Raw genomic sequence first — 26,748 nt, 5'->3', positions numbered from 1 at the left:
TGCTCCAGGTAACCATGAAAAAGAATGGGGCAAAGTGATAAGGGCTCTAGTCTCATCATTTGATTTTATTCCCTCTGTGATGATCCTGTGTGCAAAAGTGTAATAAGAAAAGCAAACGTGATTAACACTGATCAGACATTTCCAATTACACAAGCAAATGAAAGTTCAATTACTACTGTACTTTTTAATGCAATTAAGGCAATACGTGTTCAGTATGGATTATAGATTACTGTGCGACACGGGCATTATATTTTAATACCTTCTCATTGTACTTGCTTAACTCATTCACGATCGAAGAGCCATATGATCCAGATACACCTGCATCCACTGTTAAAGGGATGCCTGCTAGGCCTATACCAAAGGTCAATCCACCTGACACAAACAGGTCGTTTTTTAGTTTGGAAAAAACTTCATTTGTATCATCATAAAACTCTGAGGAGAAACTAGTGTCTGCCAGGGCCTGAAAAGAAACAAATGGATGTTAGCTTTGTGCACATAGAGTTATATTCCAGTTCATACTTAACATTTAAATCTTTGCTTTGTAAAATATCCACCAAGTTTCAGGTGATTATAAATAAGTCTTTTAAAAGGCTAATTGGGCTGCAAGCCTCCAGCATGCTGGGGTCTGGGGTGGTCCTGTGCATCCCTGCCGTGCTTGCGAGAACATTGTGGAACTGTTTGAGGCCTTGCTCTGCTGCGTCTGGAGCAAGGTTATAGAAGTTTCAGACATTGCAAAAAAAAGGGGGAGCTAATTGGGACCAATCCAGCATGGCTCTGGTTGAGTGTCGACCTATGAACCAGGAGGTCACAGTTTGATTCCCAGTCAGGGGACATGCCTGACTGGGCGCCAGGGGTCATCACGACCAAAACACCAGACTGACAACCAAACAGCAGACTGCATGGGGTGACCAGGCCAGCAGCGGGGGAGGGGGGGGGCTGGTTGGGAGTGACCAGGCTGGCAGGCAGAGGCAGTTAGGGGTGATCAGGTTGGCAGGTGGGGGGCAGTTAAGGGTGATCAGGCAGGCAGGCAGGGGAGCAGTTAGGAATCAGAGGTCCCAGATTGTAAGCTTGAGTGCTGCCCACAAATGTTCGGTTATTTCACTCCAGGCTCACAGTGGGGTTGCATTTCTCTGCCACCCTGAGCTGAGGCATGGTCTTATGCTTTGCTGGAGCCAAGAAAGCAAGGGTTAAGAGCACATGAGTGGTTCACTGTGCAATCACAAGAGCATGTGGCGAGTTAGAACCTCCATCAGTCAGGGTCCTATGTGTCTATGATAATATGAGTTTCCTTTCCACTTTCAGATGGACAAATAGCATCAGTAGGGCACTGCTGCTTCAAATCAGAGCTCTCAGAACCCTTTGTTGTGAAAGTATAGCCTAGTGCAGCGATCACCAACCTTTCGGACCTCACAGACCACCAGTGGTCTGCGGACCACCGGTTGGCAACTGCTGGTGCCTGACACATAGGCCCTGGCCCAGAGCATCCTCAAGGTTAGGGAAATAGTATCTTCCTGTCTGCCAGCATGGTTTATTTTAGACCTGATGGCAGAGGTGAAAGTGGGTGGGGGAAGCCAACTCCTTAAACACAGACTCCATAAGCCTGCCTTTATCCTGTGTCAATATTTTTCTCTTGAGAAACTTGAAGTGGTGAATATGACTTGATAATTGTTTAGAGTCCTAGGATTCTACTATCTCTCTCTATAGATAGAACATGTGTATATATGATGAGTATGACTAAATAGATATAATCTGTATAATTCATTCTTCCTTCTAAATGATATATATCCAGCCCGGCCAGTGGTTGTACCCCGACCTATGAACCAGGAGGTCACGGTTCAATTTCCAGTCAGGGCACATGCCATGGTTGTGGGCTCCATCCCCTGTCGGGCTCAGGAGGCAGTTGAACAATGGCTCTCTCTCATCCTTGATGTTTCTATCTCTTCCTTCCTCTCTGAAATCAATAAAAATATCTTAACAATAAAATAAATAAATAAATATTACATCTATCCAGGCGTAGTTCAGATATATCTGGGTTTCAGTCTTATCTCTGCCACCTACTTCAGTACAGCTTTGGGCCTGGCACTTTAGCCTTCTAAGTCTCTGGGTTTTTAGCATCTAAAATGGGACAGTGATAGCACCTACCCCATCCTGCTATTATGGGACAATTCGTGTGGAAGTAGAACTGATACACATTTGGTTGAATCCACAGAGGCAGAACCTGCTAATACAGAGGGCTGACTGCTCTTATATTCTAACAGGTCCACATGTGGAAACAGGTCTTCTGATTAGCAGCCCAGAGAATAGGGCCTGAATCTCTTTTATTGACTTTAGAATGGAGCCACGATCTAGCAGGCGGGTGGTCACACTGACCTCACTCCTCTCCCTAGCCCTGCCCATGCCTCTCAGTGCTCTTTAGCACTGAGAATGTAGGGCAGCGGTTCTCAACCTGTGGGTCGCGACCCTTTTGGTGGTCGAACGACCCTTTCACAGGGGTCACCTAAATACATCCTGCATATCAGATATTTACATGACGATTCATAACAGTAGCAAAATTACAGTTATGAAGTAGCAACGAAAATAATTTTATGGTTGGGGGTCACCACAACATGAGGAACTGTATTAAAGGGTTTAGGAACCCTTTAATACAGCATTAGGAAGGTTGAGAACCAGTGATATAGGGGGTAGGTGTAAAGGGACCTTCAGCCACCTACAAACTCTATGATACATAAAATCTTCCGTGCAAGGCATTCATCTCCCCCAACAAGCCTCTCCTTTGAGTCCCCCATTGAGACTTACTTCAAAGCGATACATCAGGAAGTTGTAGGGTTTCCGGAAGTATTTCTCATCATCCCCATAGTACAGACGCTCACAGGTGGAGTCGTATCGAAGTTCCCTCCATTCCCCGTTGTATACTGTCTCACACTGGCCCCCATAATACCTGGCGTCGTACACATTCTGAGCTTCTGTCCGAGTCAGGATATTATACCTAAATTGAAAAGGCAGGCAGATAGCATGAAGTAGCCTCTGGACGATGTTGCAGCTGGTAGCTTGAGCAGTGGTTTCTCAAACTGTGTTCTGTGGAGTCCTCTAAGTACCTTGAAGGTCACTTTGGGTAATGATGGGGGACGGAGTGAAGCTGGGCCTGGGCCTTTAGGCTCTCTTTAACCAGAGCACCAGACAGCTCCATACAGCACCTAGAACAGTGCTCCCACATCGGAGACACACCTAAAAGCACTTACTGAATAAGTTGAGGAAGAATGTGCATAACTATCAAGAGTTTAAGAACAGGAACCCGACAGTCTGAACCCATTTCCCATCCCTGCCACATCTAGCTGTGTGGCCTTGGGCAAAGCATTTAACTCTCTGTGCCTCAGTTTAATAATTTGGAAAAAGCAGTTAATATTACTGCCCTCATAGAGTTAAACATCAAGCCAAAACATGCAAAGGAATCTTACTAGTTATTAGCATAGATTAAGCACTAAATAAATGTTGCTGCTAGTATTATTTCAGAGAATAATACTGCTGATAAAAAAAAATGTAGGTTTGAAATTTTCTGAGTAAGTCAGTGCTAAGCTGAGAATCTAATCTTCAAGGAGGCCATTGTCTTCAAGGAGGCATGGAATGTCGGAGGGTGCACAGTTTGAAAGTCCGGGAGACTCCTGTTTAATTTCCAGTTCTGCCATTTACTAGCTGTGAGACTTTGGACACATTCTAGAATCTTCCTGAAGGTCATTTTCCTCACTTGAAGAACAGACAGAAATAAAACTACCTCTCAGGGTTTTTGTGAAGTCTAAAAGAAAGTGTTAAAGTCAAACAGAAGTCAAGTTGATAGTACATATTAGGCACTCAACAATTGTGCTTCCTTTCCCTGAGCCCGCTACTGTTCCAGAAATATTTTCCCATGCTTCCCTCTCTGAGGTATTTCAAATCTATCTGCTTAAGTTCTGTATTTTGGCCATGGATGGTTTAACATTATTTAGATAACAATAATGTTAAACAGTTGAAATACAGCTTTAATTTTCTAAACAGAGAAAGTTAATTGAACCAGAGCATTTAGAATTGTACAAATTCCAAAATCTGACAATGAAAGCCTTCGATCTAGACAATAAAATGATTGCCTGTTACTGCCTCTCAAACTCCTATTCTGCCTTCAGCACGCAACTCAAACATTGCCTCCTCTGTACTGCCTTTTTGATGATCTTGGGCAGACAGTCGCCCCTCTTCTGGGGTCCAATGGCATTCAGTGCTTATCTTGTCATATTTGTCTGTGGCCTCTGTGGAAAGGGGCAAAGGCAATAAGATGTGTAAAAACTAAATAAAACCTGCTTCAGAGAAGTAAATGGACAACTATAGAGCACCTGGCATGTTGTAGAAATTAAATGTAAATGAACTTCCTTCTTCTCTTCCTTCCTCAACCTCTTTCCTCATATTAGTAGAAGTGAGTAATAAAAGCTCTGATGGATTGAATACACACTCTGCCAGACATTTAGCATATATTAGCTTTCAACCCCATGACAGTTTTGCCAATACAGAAATTGAAGCTCAGAAAAATTAAGTAACTTGCTTGTAATCACAGCTAGATTTTTTCCCCCTAGAGTTTTTTTTGGACACAAATCTGGGTTCTTTTCCTTTACTTCTGCACTTTCTATCTTTCCCCCTAGTGAATGGTTTCTGCCTATAGTTTATAAAACTATAATTCAAGCTCTCTAACAGGCCAAACCAAAACTCACGGGAATAATATGTCCTAAGTTTATATGTAACCTCCAAGCCTATATCTATTTGGGAAAATCTGGTTGCAGAAGCCCTAGTGAAAAGAAAAAGACAGTCGAAAAATTCTGCTTTTTGGAATTCTGCTATGTAGAAATATTCACAGGTGTGTAAAACAATGTGTATAAGGATGTTCACTGCAGTGTTTGTTTATTAGAGAAAATGAAAAACTATCTTTCTATTGGAAGCAGTTAAATAAGTTATCATATATTTATACTATAGGAGAAGAGTCGACAACTTTTTCTTTTTTTACAAAGGGCCACATAGTAAAAATTTTGGACCTTGCAGGCTACAGGTCTCTGCTGCAACTACTCAGCACTGCCATTGTAGGGTAGAAAGCGTGTTCCAGTAGGACTATATTTATACACACAGACAGCAGCAGGCTGAGCTTGGCCTGCAGGCCATACTGTGCTGTTAGAGAACATAATATGGTACTTAAAAAGAGACAATGAAAAATATGGGAGAAATCTTCAAAATGTATTAAGTGAAAAAAACAAATTGTGGACTATATATAGCAGGATCACATTTATGGAAACTAATGTCTATAATGCACAATACATATTATAGGCACATTTTCCAAACAGTCTATATTGCCCATGCATTTTCCCATGATCTGGAAGTCCCTACACCACGCTGTTACAGGGTCAGCTCTAGAAAGGGCTGAGAGAGAGGGCAATGGGTGGGTGCAGGGCAGGGAGGGTGAGGGAAGACTCAGTTTTATAGAAGTCAAACATAGGTGATGACTGTAATAACAAATACAAATTAAAAACTAGGAAAGGCTTCAATTAGAAAAAAATATTTCTGGAAAGGCTTCTAAGATCTTGAATAGAAAAAAATATCAAAATATCAGCTGCTGGGAGTGGAGGAGTAGACATTCTAGTGGTTTCAGTGTCTGGTGTGGGCAAAGCAGGAAGCTCATGAGCAAATCTGTGATCTTTGTGCCAATAAAAAGGTAATTATGTTTCAAGTCAAGCCTCAACATTGTATGCTTCTACTCTGTTCACCCTACAATCACTTTCAAAATCTACAACCATCTCCTTTTATTGGTGTAAGGGGCTAAACTGTGTTCCCCCCTAACATTCATATGTTGAAATCCTGACCCCCAAAACCTCAGAATTTGACTGCATTTTTGGTGGTAGAGTCATTACCGAGGTAATTAAGTTAAAAGGAGGTCCTTAAGGTGGGCTGTAATCTGATTAAAAGAGGAAATTTGGACCCAGACCCATATGGAGGGAAGACCGTGTGAAGACGCAGAGAGAAGATGGCCATCCACAAACCCAGGAGAGAGGCCTTAGAGGAAACCACCCTGCTGACCCCTGGCCACAGACCTTCAGCCTCCATAACTGTGAGAAAGTACATTTCTGTTGCTTCAGCCACCTGGTAGGCGATACTTTGTTATGGCAACCCGAGCAAACTAATACTATTAGTGGGAAAGAAAATGGAATTTTAGAGCCTTGTCATAGTGTGCATCTACGTGCGCTTACAGGACTCCATCCTATCTGGTAGGTGGGCTGTGATATTAGGACAGTTAAGCTGTAATGAAAGCGAGCTGCACCTCCCAGCACCCTCCCCTGGCCCTGCCTGGGCTGCACCGTGGCCTGGTCACTCTGTGATGATTACTCCATCTCCCCGCTCCCTCGTCTGCAAAGATCCGGTTCCTCATATTGATTTCTTCCATTCAGCCAATACTCAGTGAGAGGCTCTTGTGGGGAAAGCTCTGACATCAAGCTGAGGTGATAAAAAGGAGAGTCTGAGCAGCCTCTTTGCCTTCAAAGAGTTTACATTCAAGTTAAGGGACAGGATCCAGGACCAAAAGGAAGTGCCAGGAAGCTGACGACTGGGTGTCACCAGGGGCGTGGCCCTGTGCTGGGTGCTGCTGAAGCAGAAGTGGGGAGGAGTTCTTATCAGGGGCCGAAGGACATTGTATCAGATGTCCCAGCCCTGCTGGATATGCACTGGGAGGCTACGACACACAAAGGACTCTGGGAGCAACAAGAAGGGTAAGCCAGCCTAGACCCTGTCAAAAAGGAGGAGTGTCGAGAAGAGTGGAGGAGGTGATGCATAGGTGTGTTAGCTCGGGCTGTCATAAAATACCACAGAATGGGTGACTCAGGGAATAAACATTTATTTTCTCACAGTTCAGGAGGTTGGAAGTCCAAGATCAAAGTGCCGTCAGGATTGGTTTCTGGTGAGGCCTCTTCCTGGTTGCAGATGGCCCCCTTCTCACTGTGCCCTGACATGGTGTCTTCTCTGCATGTTGTGGGAGCAATCTCTGGGGTCTTTCCCTCTTCTTATGAGGTCATGAGTCCTATTGGATTATGTCCTCCCCCCCTCCCCAATGACCTCAGTCAGCCTTAATAATCTCCAAATACAGCCACATGGAGGTTAGGGCTTCATCTGATGCGTTTTAGGGGGACAAAATTTAGTTTATAACTCTAGGTAAGATGTTAGGCAGGTGAGAAACATGGGGAAGGACATTTCAGAAAGGAGGAATTTAACATATTAAGTCTCAAAACAAAAGAGTGATGCATTCAAGGAACTGACCCTGAGCAGAATGTATAGGATAAAGTTAGAATCAAGGCTGACTGAATCTCAACAGATAAAGATACTGTGCCTGGGAGGTGTGAGTGAGCACTCGTAAAGTAGAGAGTCAGGCATCTCTCCATATCACCCCAAATCCATCTTCTTTGCCCTGTCAGCCCTGTTAGCCCTGCTTATACCAGCAAGTACAGTCCAAAGCCGGATGTGAACAGGGCTACTGGGGAGGGCACTCGGGTCAGAGAAGTATCATCCTCTGAGACATCAGGGAAGCACTCATGGGAGACGTGGCTTCTTAGAGGGAACTTGGCGATGGAATTAGGGTGAGAGGAGTGAGCAATGAGTGGGCAGGGGAAAAAGATAGGGGAACTCTCAGGTAGAGACATAGAGGGGGAAACAAGTATGGCATGCAGGCAGGACTGGGCAAGCCCCCTGTTATGGACTGAATGTTGTATCCCCCCAGATTTCATATGTTAAAGTCCTGTTCCCTGCTGTGATGGTATTAGAAGGGGGAGGGGGCCTTCAGGAGGTGCTTAGATCCTGAGGGTGGAGCTCTCATGAAGGGTATTAGTGCTCTTATAAAGGAGACCCCACAGAGATCCCTAGCCCCTGCCACCTTGTGCAAAAGGGCACTCACCTGAGAGTGCTGACACCCTGATCTCGGACTTCCATCCTCCAGAACCATGAGAAAGACATTTCTGTTGTTTATAAGCCACCTAGTGTGCAGCACTTTATTATAGCCCAACAGGACTAAGACACCACCTTCAATGGACAGTGACAGCTGCCTCATGGGAAGCATTCCAGAGGAATCCTCCAAAAAGACCCTCTTCTGTCTCCAAAACTAATATTTATGATTGAAGAGAAATCATTCCCTGCTCCCAAATGGCCAGAAGGCACGGACTCACCCAGAGGCTGCCCTCTCGGATCCTGGAATCGGGTCATACAGAGTGCAGTCGTCTTCAACGACCCTGACGTCGTCACAGTTGTCCTCATCAGAGCCGTCAGAGCAGTCCTTGTCTCCATTGCACACGAGGTGGCGTTTCAGGCAGCGACCTGAGAGAAGAGGCTGTGGATGCTCCTAGAGCCTCCCAGACTCCTCCTTCTCCCTCATGACCCACATCCATCATCACCAAGTCCATTCCACCTCTGAACTGCCCTCAGCCCTCTCCATCCTATTGCATCCTTCTTTTGTCCTCTCTAACTTCCAGCCTCACTGTCTCCCTCCTGCAGCCCCAGCTCAGGCCCTGCCCCAGGCTCCCTCCTAAAATCTAGCCTCCTCATTACTGCCCTGGTAGTCTTTCTAAAATGCCAATCTGGCCCTGTCATCCCCTGACCTGTATCCTCCAGTTTCTCCCCATTCCTCTTCCAAAAGCTACAGTCTGGCCCCAGTTCCTACCTGGCCCATCCCCTGCCTCTCTTCACAAAGACCTGACCTTTAATTATTCCGAACTGATAGGGAACCCTTAAATCCTCATATTTTGCACATTCTTTTTCCTAGAAATTCTTTATTTTCCAAGTCTCAGTTCAAGTATCATTTTGAAGCCTGCTCTGACTGTCCAAAGCAGATTTATGCCTCCCTGGACTATGTGCTAATGCCCATTCCTCTGGCTATCCCACAGTATTGTCATCAACTCCTTGTAGGCCTCTCTGCTAAGGAGACTAGGAGTAATTTGAGGTCAGACACATTGGGGTTTTTCTTTTTGAATGTCTGTATCACCAGCAGGTAGCTTACTGCCTGGCATGTAATATGTGCACAATCAATATGTATTCAATGAGAGGATGAGGGAGTGAATTATATCTTTGTGAAAAGAATCAACAGATTTTCCTACAAACTTACATCAAAATTACTTGGGCTATTGACTTGGCTTAAAATGCAGGTTCCTGGGCCCCATCTTAACCCATTGCTAAGGGAAAAGCTCAGGAGTCCCTCTTTTAACAAGCTCCCAGGGAAGTGTTTTGCATGTTAAGGTGACGAGCACTTCTGTTATTCCGCTGGAATGTTACTCACCTGTCTCTTTACACTGGAAATCCTGTCCACACTGCGCTTGCCTTGCACAAGCTGTGGGTCTGCGACAGCTGATTTCATCCCAGACGTCACCACTGCAGATGGTCCCCCCAAACTTGTTTGGCTGAAGCAGGCTCCGGTGTCGGTACTAAATCAGATTTTGAACCAGACACATTCATTGTCTCTCAATCAACCAAGAGTTGTGCCGGCAAGTCTCAGCTCAGCATAAGGAATAACTGTCTAATGATTGAGAGCTGCCTAAAAGACTGTCTTTTGAAGAAGAGATCAGTGTTCATAAAAATGGATATTCAACCAGAGGTTTCACAGTCGCCAGCTGCAATAGTGAATAAGGCCTCCAAGCACAAATGAAAGGCTTGAACACCATATGTCTAGGATCTTCCTAATTCCTGGGAAGAACCTGCTCCTTCCTTCTTCAACCAGTTAGTTCCTATTCACCTTTCAAATTCACGGTATAGGTCCTCGGAAAGCCTTTCCTAACTAATGGATTCTACAGTTCCCTGTGCATTCCTCTCTTTCTAGATCTTGTCATTGGGTTTTGATTGATTGTCCGCTTCTTTGTTTACCTTTCTCACTAGTTTAGGAACAATTTTCACATGGGGGTAGGAGTGGAAAAGGAAGGTCCATGTCTTAATTGACTCAGTGCCTTCATCTACAGTCAGGTACACAGGAGGCACTGTTAGAAGAAGTTTGTTTCCTGGCCAACTTGGCTCAGTGGTTGAGCATTGACCAATGAACCAGGAGGTCATGGTTCAATTCCCAGTAAGGGCACATGCTCAGGTTGTGGGCTCAATCTCCAGTGTGGGGTATGTGCAGGAGGCAGCCAATCAATGATTCTCTCTCATCATTGATGTTTCTAGCTCTCTCTCCCTCTCCCTTCCTCTCTGAAATCAATATATATACATAAAAGACATTTATTGCTTTTCCTCCACAGCATTTCTTCTGGTCATGGCATCCTCTCTTTCCTTGAGACATATCTCATACAGTTCAGTGGGGATGAGCTCCTCCCCTCGGTCACAGGGATGTCTGGCTATGAACCAGGCCGGGCAACCAGAGCTTCCTATCTCCAAGTTGCAATGATTGGCTCAGGTTGTGGCTCACGGCTCAACCTTAGGACAGACAGAGTCCTCTCTGAGGGTTTTCTTTCAGAGTTACTGGGAAAGACCATTTCCTTTTATTGAAGTTACTGGGACTGTGGGCATTGAATGGTCATCTTGCCTACTATATAGAAAGAGCCCATCCAAGAGTTAGACAAGGAGAGCTCTAAGACATCATCTGAGGCCCTGGGTCCAGCTTTGACTGCAGATGAATGAATACTTGTTGAGAGGAGGACAGAAAGAATAAAAATGCACACCAGTCTTGGAGCTCTATGTTATCATGATACTGTAGAAGGAGAAAGCTGAACATTAGGATATCCAGAGACATTTAGTACCCATCCCTGCCTTCAAGAAGCTTAGAGTCTAGCTGAGGAAATAAAGCATATAATAGTACAAAACATGCTGTATGGAGAGCTCCTTACAAAATGTTCAATAAGGCGATGTGCCGCCCCATATTTTCTGCTGCCTCTGACCTTGAATCAACTCTTCAGGCCTCTCCTTCAAGAATGTTAGTAAGGAAGTAGGAAGCAATGATTTGAGCAGTAAGAGATATGAGCTCCTGATCTGAATCTATTTCTCACTTGCTATGTAAAGTGTCAGTATTTGGTACTGTGTGCCTCGGTTTCCAAATCTATAAAAATTATGAGGTTGATCTAGTTGACCTCACTAATAACAATTACCAAAGGTACTAAAGATTCTTTTACTGTGTCCTACATTTGAAAGAGCCAGGGCATGAGAATTAGACTGATTTGGGTTCAGATCCCAGATTCATTACCAACTGACCCTGAACAAGTCACTTACCTTCTCTGAGCATCCAGCCTAGTAACATAGAGCCAGTTCTCTTTTCTACTCCTTAAAAAGCTCATCTGAGTTTTGAGGCCTGCAGTTACCAACATGGTGATAGTGGTATTGGTACCTACCCTGTATTGAGTGCATATTATTGTCCAAACTCTTCACATTCTTTACCTCATTTAATCTCACAAGTTTGAGAGGTTATGTACTACTATGGACCCCATTTTAGACTTGGTTGGAATTCCAGTTCTACCATTTACCATGCATGGTAAATTTCTTGATATCTCTGAACCTCAGTTTTCTCATCTATAAAATGACAGCTGTTTCAGCATGTTGTGAAGATCCGTGATAATACATGTAAAAAACTAGCACTTTGCCTTATTGCTGGCATGCAATCAATAATCATAGTTATCAACATCATCATCATTCTTGTAGCCAACTGTTGGGCTACTCCAGAAGGATTTATGACTGAGTGGGAATTGGATCAGGTGACCCCCAAGTGTCATTGTTATTCTCCATCGTGTTCCAGGAGAGGCCATAGAGTGAAGTGGTCAGGCACAATGGGCACTTGAGAAACACACTGATCAAGTTTTAAACGCGGGCTCTGCCACTTTCTTAACGGGAGACCCAAGCAAAGGGGATGATGAGATCTATCATGTACAGTTGGCTGTGAAAGTCAATAAGACAATTTATTTAAAGCATTAGCACAGTGCTGGTATATAGACATTACTTCACAAATAGTGATTGTCGTTGCCATTATCATCCTTCCTGTGGTGACTCTACTGGAAATAATGGTGCAAACATGAGGTTTGTCCCCACTGACTCCCTGTTTTCTAGGTTGTTACCAAATAATGAAGACATTGTGTTGCAGGAAGGTTGGTGCGGACATTCCCTGAGGGACTTCTTCGTGCTGTAGCCTGTGGTGGGTGTCATTAAGACGTAATTTCCTCTTTTAGCTCCTAGATAATGTTTCTTTCCAGAAATGCACATCTTTGTGTGATTTCAAGAGGAAGAAACATATTAATACTAGTAAAAAGAAACTAGAGTGTCTTTCACTTCACAGGATTTGATTATTTTAAGGAAATCATTCAATTCTGATTTAACCTATAAGTCATTCACTTGTGCTATATGCTATCTAAACTGCAAAGTATGAGAAAATGCAGTTTGGGATATATGGTAGGTTGAATAATGGCCATGTAAGAAAGAAAGAAAGAAAGAAAGAAAGAAAGAAAGAAAGAAAGAAAGAAAGAAAGAAAGAAAGAAAGAAAGAAAGAAAAGAAAGAAAGAAAAGAAAGGAAGGAAGACATCTTAACCCTTGAACGTTGTGAATGTTACTTTATTTGAAAAAGGGGTATTTGCAAACATTATTAAGGTTTTTGAGATGAGATTACTCTGGATAATCCAGGTAAGCCCTCAATGCCATCACAGTGTCCTTATAAGAGGAAGGCAGAGGAAGATGTCGCACAGACACACAAAGGAGACACACAGAGGAGGAGGCAATTGACCACAGAGGCAGGGATTGGAGTGATGGAGCCACATGTCAAGGATTGTCAATAGCCACGAGGAGCTGGAAGAGGCAAGGAATAGATTCTCCCCTGAAGCCTCCAGGGGAAGGGTAACCCTGCTGATACCTTAGTTTCAAACATCTGGTCTCCAGAATTTGGAGAGAATAAATTTATGTTGTTTGTGGCAATTTGTTACAGATGACGCAGAGAAGTACTACAGGATCTCAGAGCAAAATGAGCATTTGGGGGCCAGTCTAGAATGAAAACTGTGGCAGCCTAGGGTTTTTTGGCATATGTCGGAGATGAGAGTGGCAGAACAATGAAGTTCAGGGTTTGAAGTTGAAGAAACTAGGCACAAATGATGTTCTACCACACTGTGGTTTTGAACAGTTCATCAAACATTCGTGGGCACTTTTACATCTAACTAAAGAGTGGGTCTGGAGTAAGGAGGACCATCAGCCAACTCTGCAAAAGCTCCTGTAAGAAAAGGACAAGGCACCTGGCCAGTGTGGTTCAGTGGTTGAGCATTGACTTATGAACTAGGGATTCTGAACAAAGTCAGAAATTTAATATTCCTCCCCGCTGGAACGGTGTGGGGGAGCACTACCAGCATCCCCCTTCCTTTGATATACCACTAAGTTTACCCACCATTGTGGACCATTCAAAAACATTTAGACGTGCATGATAGACACATATCAGTTTATTGGGCATGTCTTTCTTTTCTTTTTTTTGCTTAAAGTATTACAAAGGGTATTACATATGTCTCCTTTTTTCCCCACCCTTGACAATCCCCTGGTCTCCCCTACCCCCCAGTGTCTTATGTCCATTGGTTATGCTTATATGCATGCATATAAGTCCTTCAGTTGATCTCTTACCCCCCCTTCTGCCCCCCTACCCTCCCCAGCCTTCCTGCTGCATGGAAATGGAATCCTCAGGAGCCCCCTCTGTGATATGCTCTGGTTTGTCTCAGCTCACCAGGGTCATGGACAGCGAGGCATTTGTTCCTAAGCCATTCGTCCCTTCAGATGGCCCTTATTAGAAGGCAGTAGATTGGCTAGAACCCAGAGAGGCCATCATGGGTCAGTGTGCCCCTGTCCAAATAACCACTTTTCTGAGTATAAGCCATAGCATACACATAGTTTGCAGCTTCACCCAATAATGCCTTACAAACAAAATCAGGAAAGGCAAAAAAAAGTTCTAACATCCACGTATCCATGGCTTCCAAGTACCTATTTCTAGACCCAATTTCTCCCCAGACCTTCAGATTTATAGGCCTGGGTGCTTATCTTATTTGAATGCCTGTACACAACTCAAATACTAAATGCCCCCGAACTGGTCTCAGTGCCTTACCTTTTTGTCCTGGCATTGAATGCATTCTGTCCACTCTGACCAGTCACTCAGCTGGCAGTTCACTGCTGTGAACGTCAAGCTCCCAGCCCCCCGACTCACTCTCCTAAAAGAAGAAAGATCCCAGGTTCAATTTAAAAATTTTATTATGATAATTCCAAAAAGCCTTTTAATATGAAGGCATGTTAATAATAGGAAAACAGATGCTGACTTTTTTTCTGTTTTATTGAGGTATAATTGACAAGAATTATATATATTCATACATATATAAATTAATTATATGCTATAAAATATCCTCCTATATAATAAAGAGATAATATGCAAATTAACCCTCACACCCTCACAAGATAGCTACCTATGACCAGGCTAGCAGGGGGGTTAGTGAGGGACGACCAAACGACTGGACAGTAGGCTGTGTGGGACGACAGGCTGGTGGGGGGCGGAGCGTGAGGGGCAACCAGGCGGGGGGGAGCAGTTGGGGGTGACCAAGCTGGCGGAGGGGGCAGTTAGGGGCTACCAGGACAGCAGGGGGTCAGTTAGAGGCAATTAGACTGGCAGGGGTGCAGTTAGGGGCAACCAGGCAGGCAGGCAGGTGAGCAATTAGGAGCCAGTGGTCCAGGATTGTGAGAGGGATGTCAGACTGCCATTTTGGGCCCAATTCCCAGGCCAAAACTGCCAGTCAGACATCCCCCGAGGGGCCCAGATTGGGGAAGGTGCAGACTTGGCTGAGGGGACACCCCCCCCCCTCCGGTGCATGAATTTCATGCATGGGTAGGGTCCCTAGGCCTAGCCGGCCATCAAGGCCAATCTGGGGGGAGACTGGCGGGGCGATCAGTGGGCTCCCACTGGCACCCACCTTGGCTGGCCTGGGGTCTGTGGGCTGGGAGCAGCTCCTGCATTGAGCATCTGCCCCCTGGTGATCAGTGTGCATCATAGCAACTGGTGGTTCCACCGTTTGTTCTGATGTTCCGTCGATTTGCATCATAGGCTTTTATTATACAGGATATATAAATAATTACCACAATTAAGCTAATTAACAAATCCATCACCTTACAATTACTTTTTTTGGAGGTATGAGAGCACTTAATACCTACTCTTTTAGCAAATTTCAAGTAAATATACAATACAGTATTAACTATTGTCTCCGCACTGTATATTGCATTGCCAGAACTTACTCATCCTAGAACCAAAAGTTTTTTCTCCTGACCAATCTCTCCCCATGTCCCCCCCTCTTCTGTCCCTAAAACCGCTCACTATCATCTACTCTCTGGTTCTATGAACTCAACTTTTTTAGATGCAGTATTCTCTTTCTCTCTCTGGCATTTCTCACTTAGCATAATGTCCTCCAGGTTCATCCTATGTTCACCCACAAATGGCAGGATTTCTTTTTCTATGGCTAAACGTAGGCTGACTTTTCTAAGTTGTAAAGTTTTCCCATTGATTTGGGCATCTGGGTACCTATGGCAGCAGTGTCACAAGATATTCCCTTACCCTTCCAGTTATCTGGAGGCATGAGTAGGAAGAGAGCAGGGGGTGGGGGGAATGTTAGGGATGCTTAGTTATTCTTACCTGGAAGGCTTGGTTCTAAGGGCACGTCCACACTGGAATGATTTTATCTTCCTTCTTAAGAATTATATGTTGCGTTTTTATTTATTTATTTTTAATATACTTTTATTGATTTTAGAGAGGGAGGGAGAAATGGAAACATCAGTGATGAGAGAGAATCATTGATTGACTGCCTCCTGCATGTCCCCTACTGGGGATCAAGCCTGCAACCCAGGCATGTGCCCTTGACTGGAATTGAACCTGGGACCCTTCAGTCCACAAGCTCTATCCACTGAGCCAAACTAGTGAGGGCTACACATGGTGCTTTTAAAACAAAAGTTGTATGACCTATTGCCCTTTCTCTTTCCCCCAATTTCTTTTTTTGAAGTAAAATGCACAATATAAAAGTTACTATACTTTTAAGTGTGCAGTTCAGCAGCATTAAGTACATTCATGTTGTTCTGCCACCATCACCACCATCTATCTCCAGCACTCTTCATCTCTCTGTATCAGTTTTAAGTTGCCAAGCTTAAACAAAGGAAATTTCCTTCCAGTCAGTCACACTTTTAAGAAATGAAAAATGAAAATTTTATCATGCCCCTGTTCTTACAGGTATGATGTTAGAGGGTTTATATAAAATCTCTTTTCATTCAATATGAATTTTATTTTTACAGATATGAGTACTGAAGAGAATTAATATTTTTGAAGAGTCTGAGTAGCAAAAAGCCAGTGGGTAAAAACATGGGGTCTTGGGTGAAGAGACTGAGTTTTAATCTAAGCCCCCCACTGACTTTGAAAACTTGAACTTAACTGAGCTATAGCTCTCCCATCTGTAGAACTATGTTAACAATATTACTTAACAGGGTTATTGAAAGCACATTAAAATGCTTATAAAGTGTTTATTAAAGATTGGCTTTTATTATTACACACTAGAACATTACATGGATTTTCTCATGTAATCTCTATAATGATCGTAGGAGGTATATATAATCAGCCCTATTTGCACTCATAAAAGAGAAACATGCAAATTGGTATCACTCTGTTATGCCCACCAGCCAATCAGATGAGTTTGCAAATTAACCCAACAAAGATGGCAGTTAATTTGCATACGTAGGCACAGAGTGAAGACTGAAGGCTCTGGCTGGAGTGAAGACTGAAGACTGAAGACTGAAGACTGAAGTGACTTGGCTTCTGGGTACTGGAGGAAAACTGGTGCTGGCAGCCAGAGGAAGGAAGGCCTATTGCGCAAATCTTCATGTGACGGGCTTCTAGTTTTACATATAAGAGAGTTGAGATCCTAAAAGCTAAGTAATCCTGAAGTCATAGCCCAGAGTGACAGAGGCAGAATTTGAACTAGTTGGCTTGATGGTAAACCCCAACTCTTGCTCCTCATGATGTTTGTCTGGCTCCATGCCTGAGCCTCTTTCCATAGCCTCACCACCACTGCTCCTGTACCTTCAAAGCCTGGTCAGCCCACTGGGCAAAGTAGTCAGGTTGTCTGTTACCACCCACATTGCCACAACCTCTGAGAATCAGGTAGCCTCTGCTGTAATGAATGCAACAACTATCTCCCAAGTGTAGAATTAAAAAGTACTTCAAATCTCATGCTAATTATGCCAGAGCTGCTACCCATGAGGAGGGATGGCACCTAGGCTGCACCCCTAGACAAGGTAGTCAGGAAAGTGACTGTTTTTAAACACTAGTTCTCAAACGTGGGTCCCAGGATCCTTTTATACTATAACGTGCTACTGAGAACTCCAAAGAGCTTTTGTGTAAATGGACTAGAGCTATTGATATTCACAAAGTTCAGAATTGAAACTGAGAAAAACTTAAAATATATATTTATCTATTTAAAATTAAAAAAATAAACCCATTACATGTTTCAATATATATAAAGTAAGTGTATTAAAAATACATTTCAAAGAATAATAATTAGTGAGAAAGTGTCATTGTTTTATATTTTTGGAAATATCTTTAATGTCTGGTTAGTAGAAAGCAGCTAGATTCTCATTTCTGCTGCTTCGTTCCATCTGTTGCTTTATGTGGCTTTGGTTGAATTCTATGAAAAAAAACCCTCCTCGTACATTTATATAGTTGAGAAGTTATGCAGTTGAAGAGTGTTTTAATAGTCTCTTCAGATAACTGTGGCTGTTCTTTGATACTACACCAAAACTTGACAATGGGCAATTCCTTAAATGTTAGTTGCAATGTGGAATCTAAAAGCATATCAATGAATTTTTTGTATGTTGTTTCATTAAAATCCACTACTCTATTTATACTTCCAATGGATCTGACACCCATACATGATTTTTGTAACATTAGGCATTGGAAATTTGAAAAATAATGGTTCACTGATTATTCATACTTTAAAAATATTAACACATTCTTATGCAACATAAAAAGTCAAATTTATTAAGATTGCAAGTGATGTCTTCAAGCTCATCATAGTGGATATGTTTTTCCAAAAGTTTGAGTTTTGCTTGAAAGCTCAAATTTTGTCATTGGTAACGATAGTGTTATTTTTTTAAGTGATAAGCTCTCTGTTCATTTTTGAGACAAAATCTGCCAAATATGTAAGCCTGAAAAACTGCAGTTTGACAGTTATCCTGTTGAGTAAGAACATGTTCCAGGGGAAAAAGCGGCCACTTTTACTTAAAACTCAAATGATTTTTTTTTTTTACAAAAGACAACCATCATACTTCAGTGCACAAAAATTCTTGGTGAATTCTTTCCATTTTGACACACAGAACATTTAAATAACATGTATTCAAAGATTGAGGCTTAATAAAATTAATAATTTTTATGTTTCCAAAAGGACTTTCTTGTCCTAGCTGATTTTGCTCAGTGGACAGAGTGTCGGCCCACAAACTGAGGGGTCCCAGGTTCAATTCCAGTCAAGGGCATGTACCTAGGTTGCAGGATCAATCCCCAGCCCTGGTCAGGGCACCTGCAGGAGGCAACCAATCAAGGTGTCTCTTTCACATCCATGTTTCTCTCTCTGTGTCTCTCCCCTCCCTTCCACTCTCTAAAAATCAATGGAAAAGTTATCTTCAGGTGAAGATTAACAAACAAACAAAAAGACAAAACTTTCTAAATAAAACTTAATTTCTTTCCTGTGAGTTTGGTGCCACTTCCTTGATTTGTATCAAGGCCACAGTAGTTTTACCTGCCATTACTTTTGCACCATCCATGCAAATATAAACACAGTGAAAGTGGCAAATGTCTTAATATTGTTGTGAAATTGTCTTGAACTCAGAGGACCACACACACCTCAACCCATCTTCGAAAAGGTCTTAGGGACTCCCTGGGCTCTATAAACCATACTTTGAAAGACACTGTGATCTTTAAAATGATGCATATAACCCCACCCCTACTATCCCTTCAAAGAAAACTTCAGTGCTCAGCTCACAATATGCATCTCTATTCTAAAATTTCTTTCATGGCTCTGGGAGACCTCATCATCCCAATAAATGAGCCATCCAAAATTCTGCCCCCTCAGTTGCATCTTTTCCTCGTCTCTGATGACCTTTTTTTTTTTCACTCCAGTATCTTCCATGGTGACATCCTGGATCCTTTCACTTTCTGAAATGGCTTCTCCTCCAAATCACTAATTCACAAGTCATCTGCAAATAGTTACTTGGGGGCTCCACAGCTTCTTCTCATCTATCTTATATGCTCAAGGGTTCCCATTGCACTTTGGATCTCATTGGGCCTCCATTCTCTTCACTACTAAGCTTTCTTTCTATTCATAGGACCTTCTCCTATTTTAATTTCCCTTTATAACTAGTTTTGAATTCATGATCTATAATTTTAAAATCTTAATTATATCCTAAATTCCTAGACCCCACAGTTCCCTTGACCACATCTACCTGTAGAAGCCAATCCTGAATAAATCCAATTATCTGTCCCTTTACTTGGTGAGATCCTAGATTTCTTTCAATCTCATCATAAACATTAGTTCCCTAGGGAGGCACTGTCACTACCCAGACTGTTTAGATACCTCCTTTCATATGTTTTGGTCAAGCTCTGCACATCGTCTCCACACTTAATTATCAAACTTGTAATATTTGTATAATTTCTATCTTCTCCATCAGATTGTAAGCTGTATGAAGGCAAGTACTGTCTGTATGCTTGCTGCTGAAGTCCCAGCATCGATCATGATGCCATTCCCAAGCAAAGTGCTCAGTAAATATTTAGGAAAGGAAAAAAGAAGGGAGGAATAAAAAGGGAGGGCTAGAGGAAGGAAGGAGGAAATGAAAGAATTGAAACAATTTATGGGAAATAGAGTGGCATTGTTTCAAGATTTATTTGAATCTAGTTTTCAGTTATAATCTAATTAAATGATTCTGGCATCTAGACATTCAAATGGATCAAGGTTTATTCTATCTGTCATTTTGCCGATAGATTATCCTAATAATAAAAGTTTGAAGCATGGGAACAGAGAGAAAGACAAGGGTTCTAATGATCAAAAAGGTGGGAGAGAAGGTTTGGGAGCAGAAATGTCTCCAACATTAGTTCTGCATCTCACTATAGAATTGTCAAGATAATGTCAATGTAAGCCTGCAGAGACTGCATTATGATGTCAGAATGGAAGGAAACAGTATTAATGGATGGAAGCAGAAGCCTAGTCAGAGCAGTGCTGTGTTGCTGTAGTTTTAAAAGCTTTGTGACATGATGTCTAGACAGAGGCACACACAGTAATGCTATCACTGAAGCAAGAGTACAAAAGGTACGCAGGACCATTCATTAAATCATAACGGGGCTCCAACCTTCTAGCCATTAATAATGTGACCAGCATTTTCTTTTATCGTTCCAATGAATTTTTAAATGTAGCTTATTTTTGCTGATTATAAAAGTAATGCATTCTCATTAAAGAGAACATAGAAAAGATAATGAAAGGGAAAATTGCCCCAGTTCCTGCCAATATTAATATTTTTTTCATATTTCCTTTCACTCTTTATTTTCATAACATAGTTGAGGTCATACAGAGTATTGCATTTTATACCCTGCATTTCCACTTGATATTGCAGCAGAAATGTAAACTATTTATGATGGTTCCACTCCTCTAACATCAAACAATTAGATTATCGAGCACCCAGTTTTTCTGTGTCCTAAGTTATTTATTGAAGATATATCCTGCAGAATGGGATGGCTGAGTGGAAGGATAGAAGTGATTTTAAAGCTTATGACACATATGGCCCAATAGCTTTCCAAAAGAATTGTACCAATGTTTCAATTACTTAAGGAACCATTAATAAATCTGTGGCCTAGTAAATCTTGGCAAATAGTTTAAAAGCATCTCCCAGCTACTAAAAATCAACTCAAGCAATAAGACATTTACTGTAGAGCACTGGGATTTGGGAGTCTTTGTGCATGTACCTTGCTGTGCTATTCTACTCAAGTTGATTTAACTATCTGGCTTTTAGTTCTTTCTTCTGTAGAATCACACAAGTCAATATAGTGCTACTGCAGGGTTTCTCAGAGAATGCTCTGTAGAGTACTAGTTCCTGAGAGACATGCCTGAGCGGGAAGCAGAAAAGATACATGGTCAAATACATTTAGATACATTGCATACAACATACTACTTTTGGAGATTCAAAATGTCCAACGACATATTAAAGGCACCAAGAAGTTCTGCATTTTAATTAACCTAGCATTTACCCAATTTTTTGAACACTGTCATTTTTTTCAGGTGACATCTGTAAGACTATGTAACACAGTTGAAGAAACACTGATATAACAGGAAGGGATGTGGAGTCCAACAAACGTGAATTTAAATCCAGTTTCTTTACTTAATAAACTTCAATTTTCTTTTTACTAAAAAGTCAGGATATGCCTAACACACATGTTAGTTTCTTATCTCTAGCCTCCTTCACCCCACATATGTCAGCAAATCTCTCCATCTTTGTCAAAATATATTGAAGACCACTCTTCATGGGGCCGTGGACTGGTGAGATGCTTGCCATCTGCCTTTTTAAATAGGATGGCATATTGGGCAAAGGGCAGAAAACCTGAAGATGAACCTACAACTTGCAAGCCCAATTCTTGACCCCAGATTGTGGCCATATCAGCAATTTAGATCACAAAATAATAATTAGCTGCCAGTCCTAAACTAGAAGGGCAAAAGCCCTAACCCTGATTATTGCCAGGGAGCTACCTAATAAGTTATCTCAACTTATATTCAAAGCTGATTGTCACTAATTATATAATCTTGAGCCAGTCCCATTCACTTACATGGCATTACATCATGAAACAGAAGTATTTCACATTTGATTGTGAAAGTGCTGAGTCTCCAGGGACCTCCCTGTTGCTAAGTCTGGTAGGAAGTCTTCCGGGTTGGTCCGACTTGCTCTCTGTTAACCACTGTGCCCTTCTTGAAGACTTTCCTCTCTTGGACTCCTCTTACCACGCTGTCTTGCTCCCTTCCTGCTTCAGGGGCCAGTTCTCTTTGACTTATCCAAAAACTGGAATTCCTCAGGGTGCAGTCTTGCCTCTCTTCTTTTCTCTTTCTGCTTTTCTCACTCCAGAGATCCATTTTCTGACCTTCACAAACCATCTCTATGAATGCCCCCTAAAGTAGATCTTCACCTTGGACCACTCCTCTGAAATCCTGTTTTGTTTATCCAACTGCCCATTTCATATCTCCATTACGTGTCTCTCACACATGGGAAATGTAAAGTCTCCAAATATAAACTCTTAATTTTCTCCTTTTAACCAGCTTCTGTCTCGGTTTTACTTACATCAGTAAGTGGAGCCACCATAACACACCATTGCTCAAGCCAGTTACCTGCCATCGCTTTCATTCCTTCCTCCCCCCTAGCCCCCACAGCCAGTCCTTGGGAAATGTCTGTCAATATTACTTTCAGAATGTTATCACAAGTATCTTCCCTCCCACCTACCTGTATGCCCCCCCGCCCCCGTCCTAATTTAAGGCACTGGTATCTCTCACCCATATCGCTACTGCGGCCTCCAATGACACCTTCCACTTCACCTTTCTCCTATCCCTTCTTTGCACAGTCACAAGGATGTGGTTTGTTTTGTTTTGTTTTTGGGGTGGGGGTGGGGGTTATTATTGATTTTTTTTTACAGAGGAAGAGAGAGGGATAGCGAGTTAGAAACATTGATGAGAGAGAAACATCGATTAGCTGCCTCCTGCACACCCCCTATTGGGGATGTGCCCGCAACCAAGGTACATGCCCTTGATTGGAATCGAACCTGGGACCCTTCAGTCCACAGGCCAACACTCTATCCACTGAGCCAAACCAGTTAGAGCAAGGATGGTTTTTTAACTAGAAATCAGATAATAGCCATCTTTTATAAGACCATTCAGTATCGTTTTTTGTTTGTTTGTTTCTTTGTGGTTTTTTTTTTTTCACTATACATATACTATAACTCAAATTCCTCATCATGGTGCCCTAGGTCCTCTGTGATACTTTTAGACATCCTCTCATGACACAATCCTCTCACAGCACAATCCCCTGCTCTGTGTTCCTTCCATCCTTCAGGTCCACCAACATGACTGGCCACTTCCCACAGTTGGGCCTTCACACATGCGGACCTCTCCATTCTCCCCTGCTCCTTACGTTGTTTCTCCTTCATGTCCCAGCTTAAATGTCGCCCCTACAGAGAACTGCTCCCCAACCAGCCTATCTTCAAATATCCTCTAACAAAGGGCCTATTCTTTCCTTCATGGTATTTATCATGCATTCTACTGAAATGTTTTGTGTACATGTTTATTGCCTATCACTGCACTGTGAATTCCTTGAGGGTAGGGACATTATCTGTTTTGTTCATCACATGGTACTTAGTATACCTGAAATCATAATAATAAAAGGCTAATATGCAAATGGTCATCACACCTTCACACTTAATGACTGATCAGCAGGAGGCAGGGCTTGACAAGGGACCAGAGGCTTGTGTCCCCTGTCAAGCTTGCTGGGCTTGACGGGGGTGGGACCGGCCAGATCTGGGTCTTGTGTGATTTCGAGGCACGTGTGGGTGGGCAGGGACTTGACTCTGGGTCTCGCAGCATGTCCCAGACTATGACAGGAGGGAGATATTCATATACATTTTACTAATTTTCTTTCATCTCTGACACTTCTATTATAGAGAAAGGGCAAATAGCAATATTAAAATATTTCCTTTAATTAATTCCCTTTTAACGTGCATGAATTTCATGCACCAGGCCACTAGTATTTAATAAAATCTTATATGAACCTTAACATTGAAAATATATGATCTACCTCTGCATTTTAATGATACTTTATTTTTATTAACTCATGTTTATCATTTTGCTTATTATAAAGTCTTAATAGAAAAATGAGTTTGTTTTTTGTTGGTTTTTTTTGAGAAAGACATTTTAAAACAGCAGTGATGATGTAAGATTTTATTTGGAGGTCGGGGGAGAAGGAGTGCCATTGTTAAATTCTTGAAATCACTGACCAAGCTCAAAGATCCACGCCAACTGGCACAATTTTTGTCAACCATCAGAAAGAATGTAAATCCCCCAAAATGACCATAACAATCACACAACACCACTGGCCACAGCTCTCACTGGACGCACACTAAGAACCAGGCATCATACCATGTACTTTTCATGTGTTTACTAGTAATTCTTCCTCTTACTTTCCTCCCACATTTTACTCAGAAAAGTTAAGTAACTTGCCTGAAGTCACACAAATGCAAAATGCTAGTGCCAGAATTTGAACCTATAGTTATTCACCACATAGTTTCCTGTTTCCAAAGCCAGGGTCAGACCCACTGGCATTAGACACAGAGACCTCATGCTTTCCTACTTCAGCACTTTGTAAAGTATTTAATTGGCTCTCTTTTGCCTTGACTTCAAATTTGCTTCTTCACTGGTCTGTCTTATTTGATAAGTTCATCAAACATCAGGGTTCTTTGTTCATTTTCAAAAAGGATTACAATGATAAGCTTTTATAATTAAGAGTATCTCAGCAGAGATTTCCTTTTCCACAGTTCCCTCGCCTTTATCTTCTAATTATTAGAGATGAATTTTCTGATTTTGTTCAAAATCATATTTGCTTTAAATACAAGTTGCAAATTAACTGCTTATAAAAAATATCTTCCCCCCTTCTGAACTGTTACTTAAAGAAAATCTCTCTTGTTCTAGCATTTAATAGGAGCAATGATTTAAAATTGAATCATCCAACAAGAATTTGAAGAAAATAACTCTAATTACAATCTTTAATATTTGGGAGAATAGGAACAGCTTCAAAACTGTCCCAAAGGTGACATAGGAGCTGTTTAAGCACCACAAAATACTTAATGTGAAGATATTTAAAAAAATATGAGACCAGGTTAAAAATGTCAAGGAAATGGACTGAGCAAAAGGCAATGTACATATGAAAATATCATTTCCATTCATTATCCCACAGCAAAAGGTAAACTTGTTTCTATTAAATGACCCAGTATCTCTACAGTGTCTCACCTTTCCTAAATGATGTTATATACATTATCTAATTTTATTCTCCCCCAAACACTATGAGACAGATATTCTTATGATTCACAAACAGATGAGTAGATGTTAACTGTCCAACATTACTCAAGAGAACTATTGTTTATTGAGCGAAGGCTATTGTATATCCAGGATCTTACTGCATGTTCATTAACTCTTATAGAAGAGACATTATTATTCTCATCTTAGAGGTAGGACAACTGAAGCTCAAATAAATGAAGTGATGTATTTCAGATTAGTCAGCTCTTCAGTATTGCAACTGTGATTTGCACACACATACACACTCTTTTCATTGTCCTCTAGTCCTTCACTGTACTAGGAATAGCAGGAAAAAAAGGTCACATTCCAACCTAAAACAGCCTGCTACAAACATGAAAGTGTCTCAGTTCCCCACTAGGTGAACCCTCTGTGCAAATTCTGTAGAGACATATGGCTGACTCACCAGTGTGCCTTCTCCTGTATGGTTATCCCAGGCAGACAAGTCATCAAAGACAAGATGAAGAAAGCAATAGCAAACATCTCAACCAGAATCCACCAGCCTATATCACCTAGAAGGAATTAAGGGATCTATTCAGGGAGTTGGAGTAAAAAGATGTCTACAGGCCGGGACCCATAAGATCTAATGTTTGAAACTAACAGAACTCCCTTGATTCTCATTCAGATGTGGTTAATTAGTTACTAGGGTATTGATTAGCCAAACACCCTAAAAACCCAGACACCAAAGGCCACTGACCTTCAGACCTTTATTTTGAAAAATAATACCTATAAGATATTTATTTAACCAATACCAGCATAGCAAAAGGATTTTATTTTCAGAAAGAGGCATCAGTCAAATTAAGATACAGTTCCAGAATGCATGATCATTTTTAGTGGCTCTTGGAACTTGTAAGGTCAATTTGTTTTGTAAGACAGAAATGAGGCTAATACTGGTATATCAGCTCAGCCATAAACAGCCAGCAAAACAGACAATGCTAACAGTCGCATGGAGGTTTTACAACGTATTGCCAGACATCTGGAGTCTGAGAAATTTAGGTAACTCAATGAACGTTCCACTTTTTACCCAGACATTGGATGCCGTTAAGATCCAGCATATTGGTATCTTGAGGGGACAAGATGCCTTCAGTTGATATCTCCAGAAGCATTCTCTAGAATTATAGGAATAGCTATACATGTCGACAGATGAGACCATACCTACACACACTCTCTGACTCTTCCAGTCATGATTGGCATTTCATAATGATTTTACTGCAGATGTGGTGGCATGAGGGGTGTTATATCTGGATACTCTTAGGGTAGCTCAGGATGGTAGTGGGGATGGAACCTACTTTTCCCACCAACTCCCCAGCCATCTCCCTCCCTCCCTATCTCATCCACAATCCAAGTTTCTGAGATACGTCCTCAGACACCCCCACCTCAGGTTTTCCTCCACCAGTTCTATTGCTTTTCTCATGTGGAGCAGACTGCTCCCTAGAACAGAGGTCTCAACTGGAGTGATTCTGCCCCTCAGGAGACATTTGGCAGTAACTAGAGACATTTATGGTTGTCACGACTTTGAAGGTTCTGCTACTGGCATCTAGTGGATAGAGACAGGGATGCTGCTAAACTTTCCATGATGCACAGGGGAGCCTCCACCACAAAGAATTATCTGCCTCAAAA

At 42.0% G+C, this 26,748-nt stretch overlaps 1 protein-coding gene across 3 annotated transcripts in view; it reads right to left on the bottom strand.

Moving 5' to 3' along the window:
• C8A (complement component 8, alpha polypeptide) overlaps positions 1 to 25,729 on the bottom strand; it is a 78,299-nt gene extending 52,570 nt beyond the window's left edge. For 2 of the 3 annotated variants that reach the window (XM_006768367.2, XM_006768365.2), the window contains exons 1-6: positions 25,535 to 25,729; positions 14,073 to 14,175; positions 9,314 to 9,458; positions 8,211 to 8,358; positions 2,797 to 2,986; positions 260 to 460 (exon numbers count right to left, since the gene is read on the bottom strand). In XM_006768367.2, coding sequence (XP_006768430.1) covers positions 260 to 460; positions 2,797 to 2,986; positions 8,211 to 8,358; positions 9,314 to 9,458; positions 14,073 to 14,175; positions 25,535 to 25,611 — 864 coding nt within the window. In that variant the 5' untranslated portion in view covers positions 25,612 to 25,729. The remainder of the gene's footprint in view (positions 1 to 259; positions 461 to 2,796; positions 2,987 to 8,210; positions 8,359 to 9,313; positions 9,459 to 14,072; positions 14,176 to 25,534) is intronic. The other variant, XM_006768366.2, reaches the window with a different exon arrangement.
• Positions 25,730 to 26,748: the final 1,019 nt, after the last annotated feature.

This window comes from Myotis davidii, unplaced genomic scaffold (assembly GCF_000327345.1).
Source record: "Myotis davidii unplaced genomic scaffold, ASM32734v1 scaffold79, whole genome shotgun sequence".
NCBI lineage: Eukaryota > Metazoa > Chordata > Mammalia > Chiroptera > Vespertilionidae > Myotis > Myotis davidii.
Note: the sequence above shows the minus strand (reverse complement) of the source record. Positions and strands in the feature narration are given on the sequence as shown.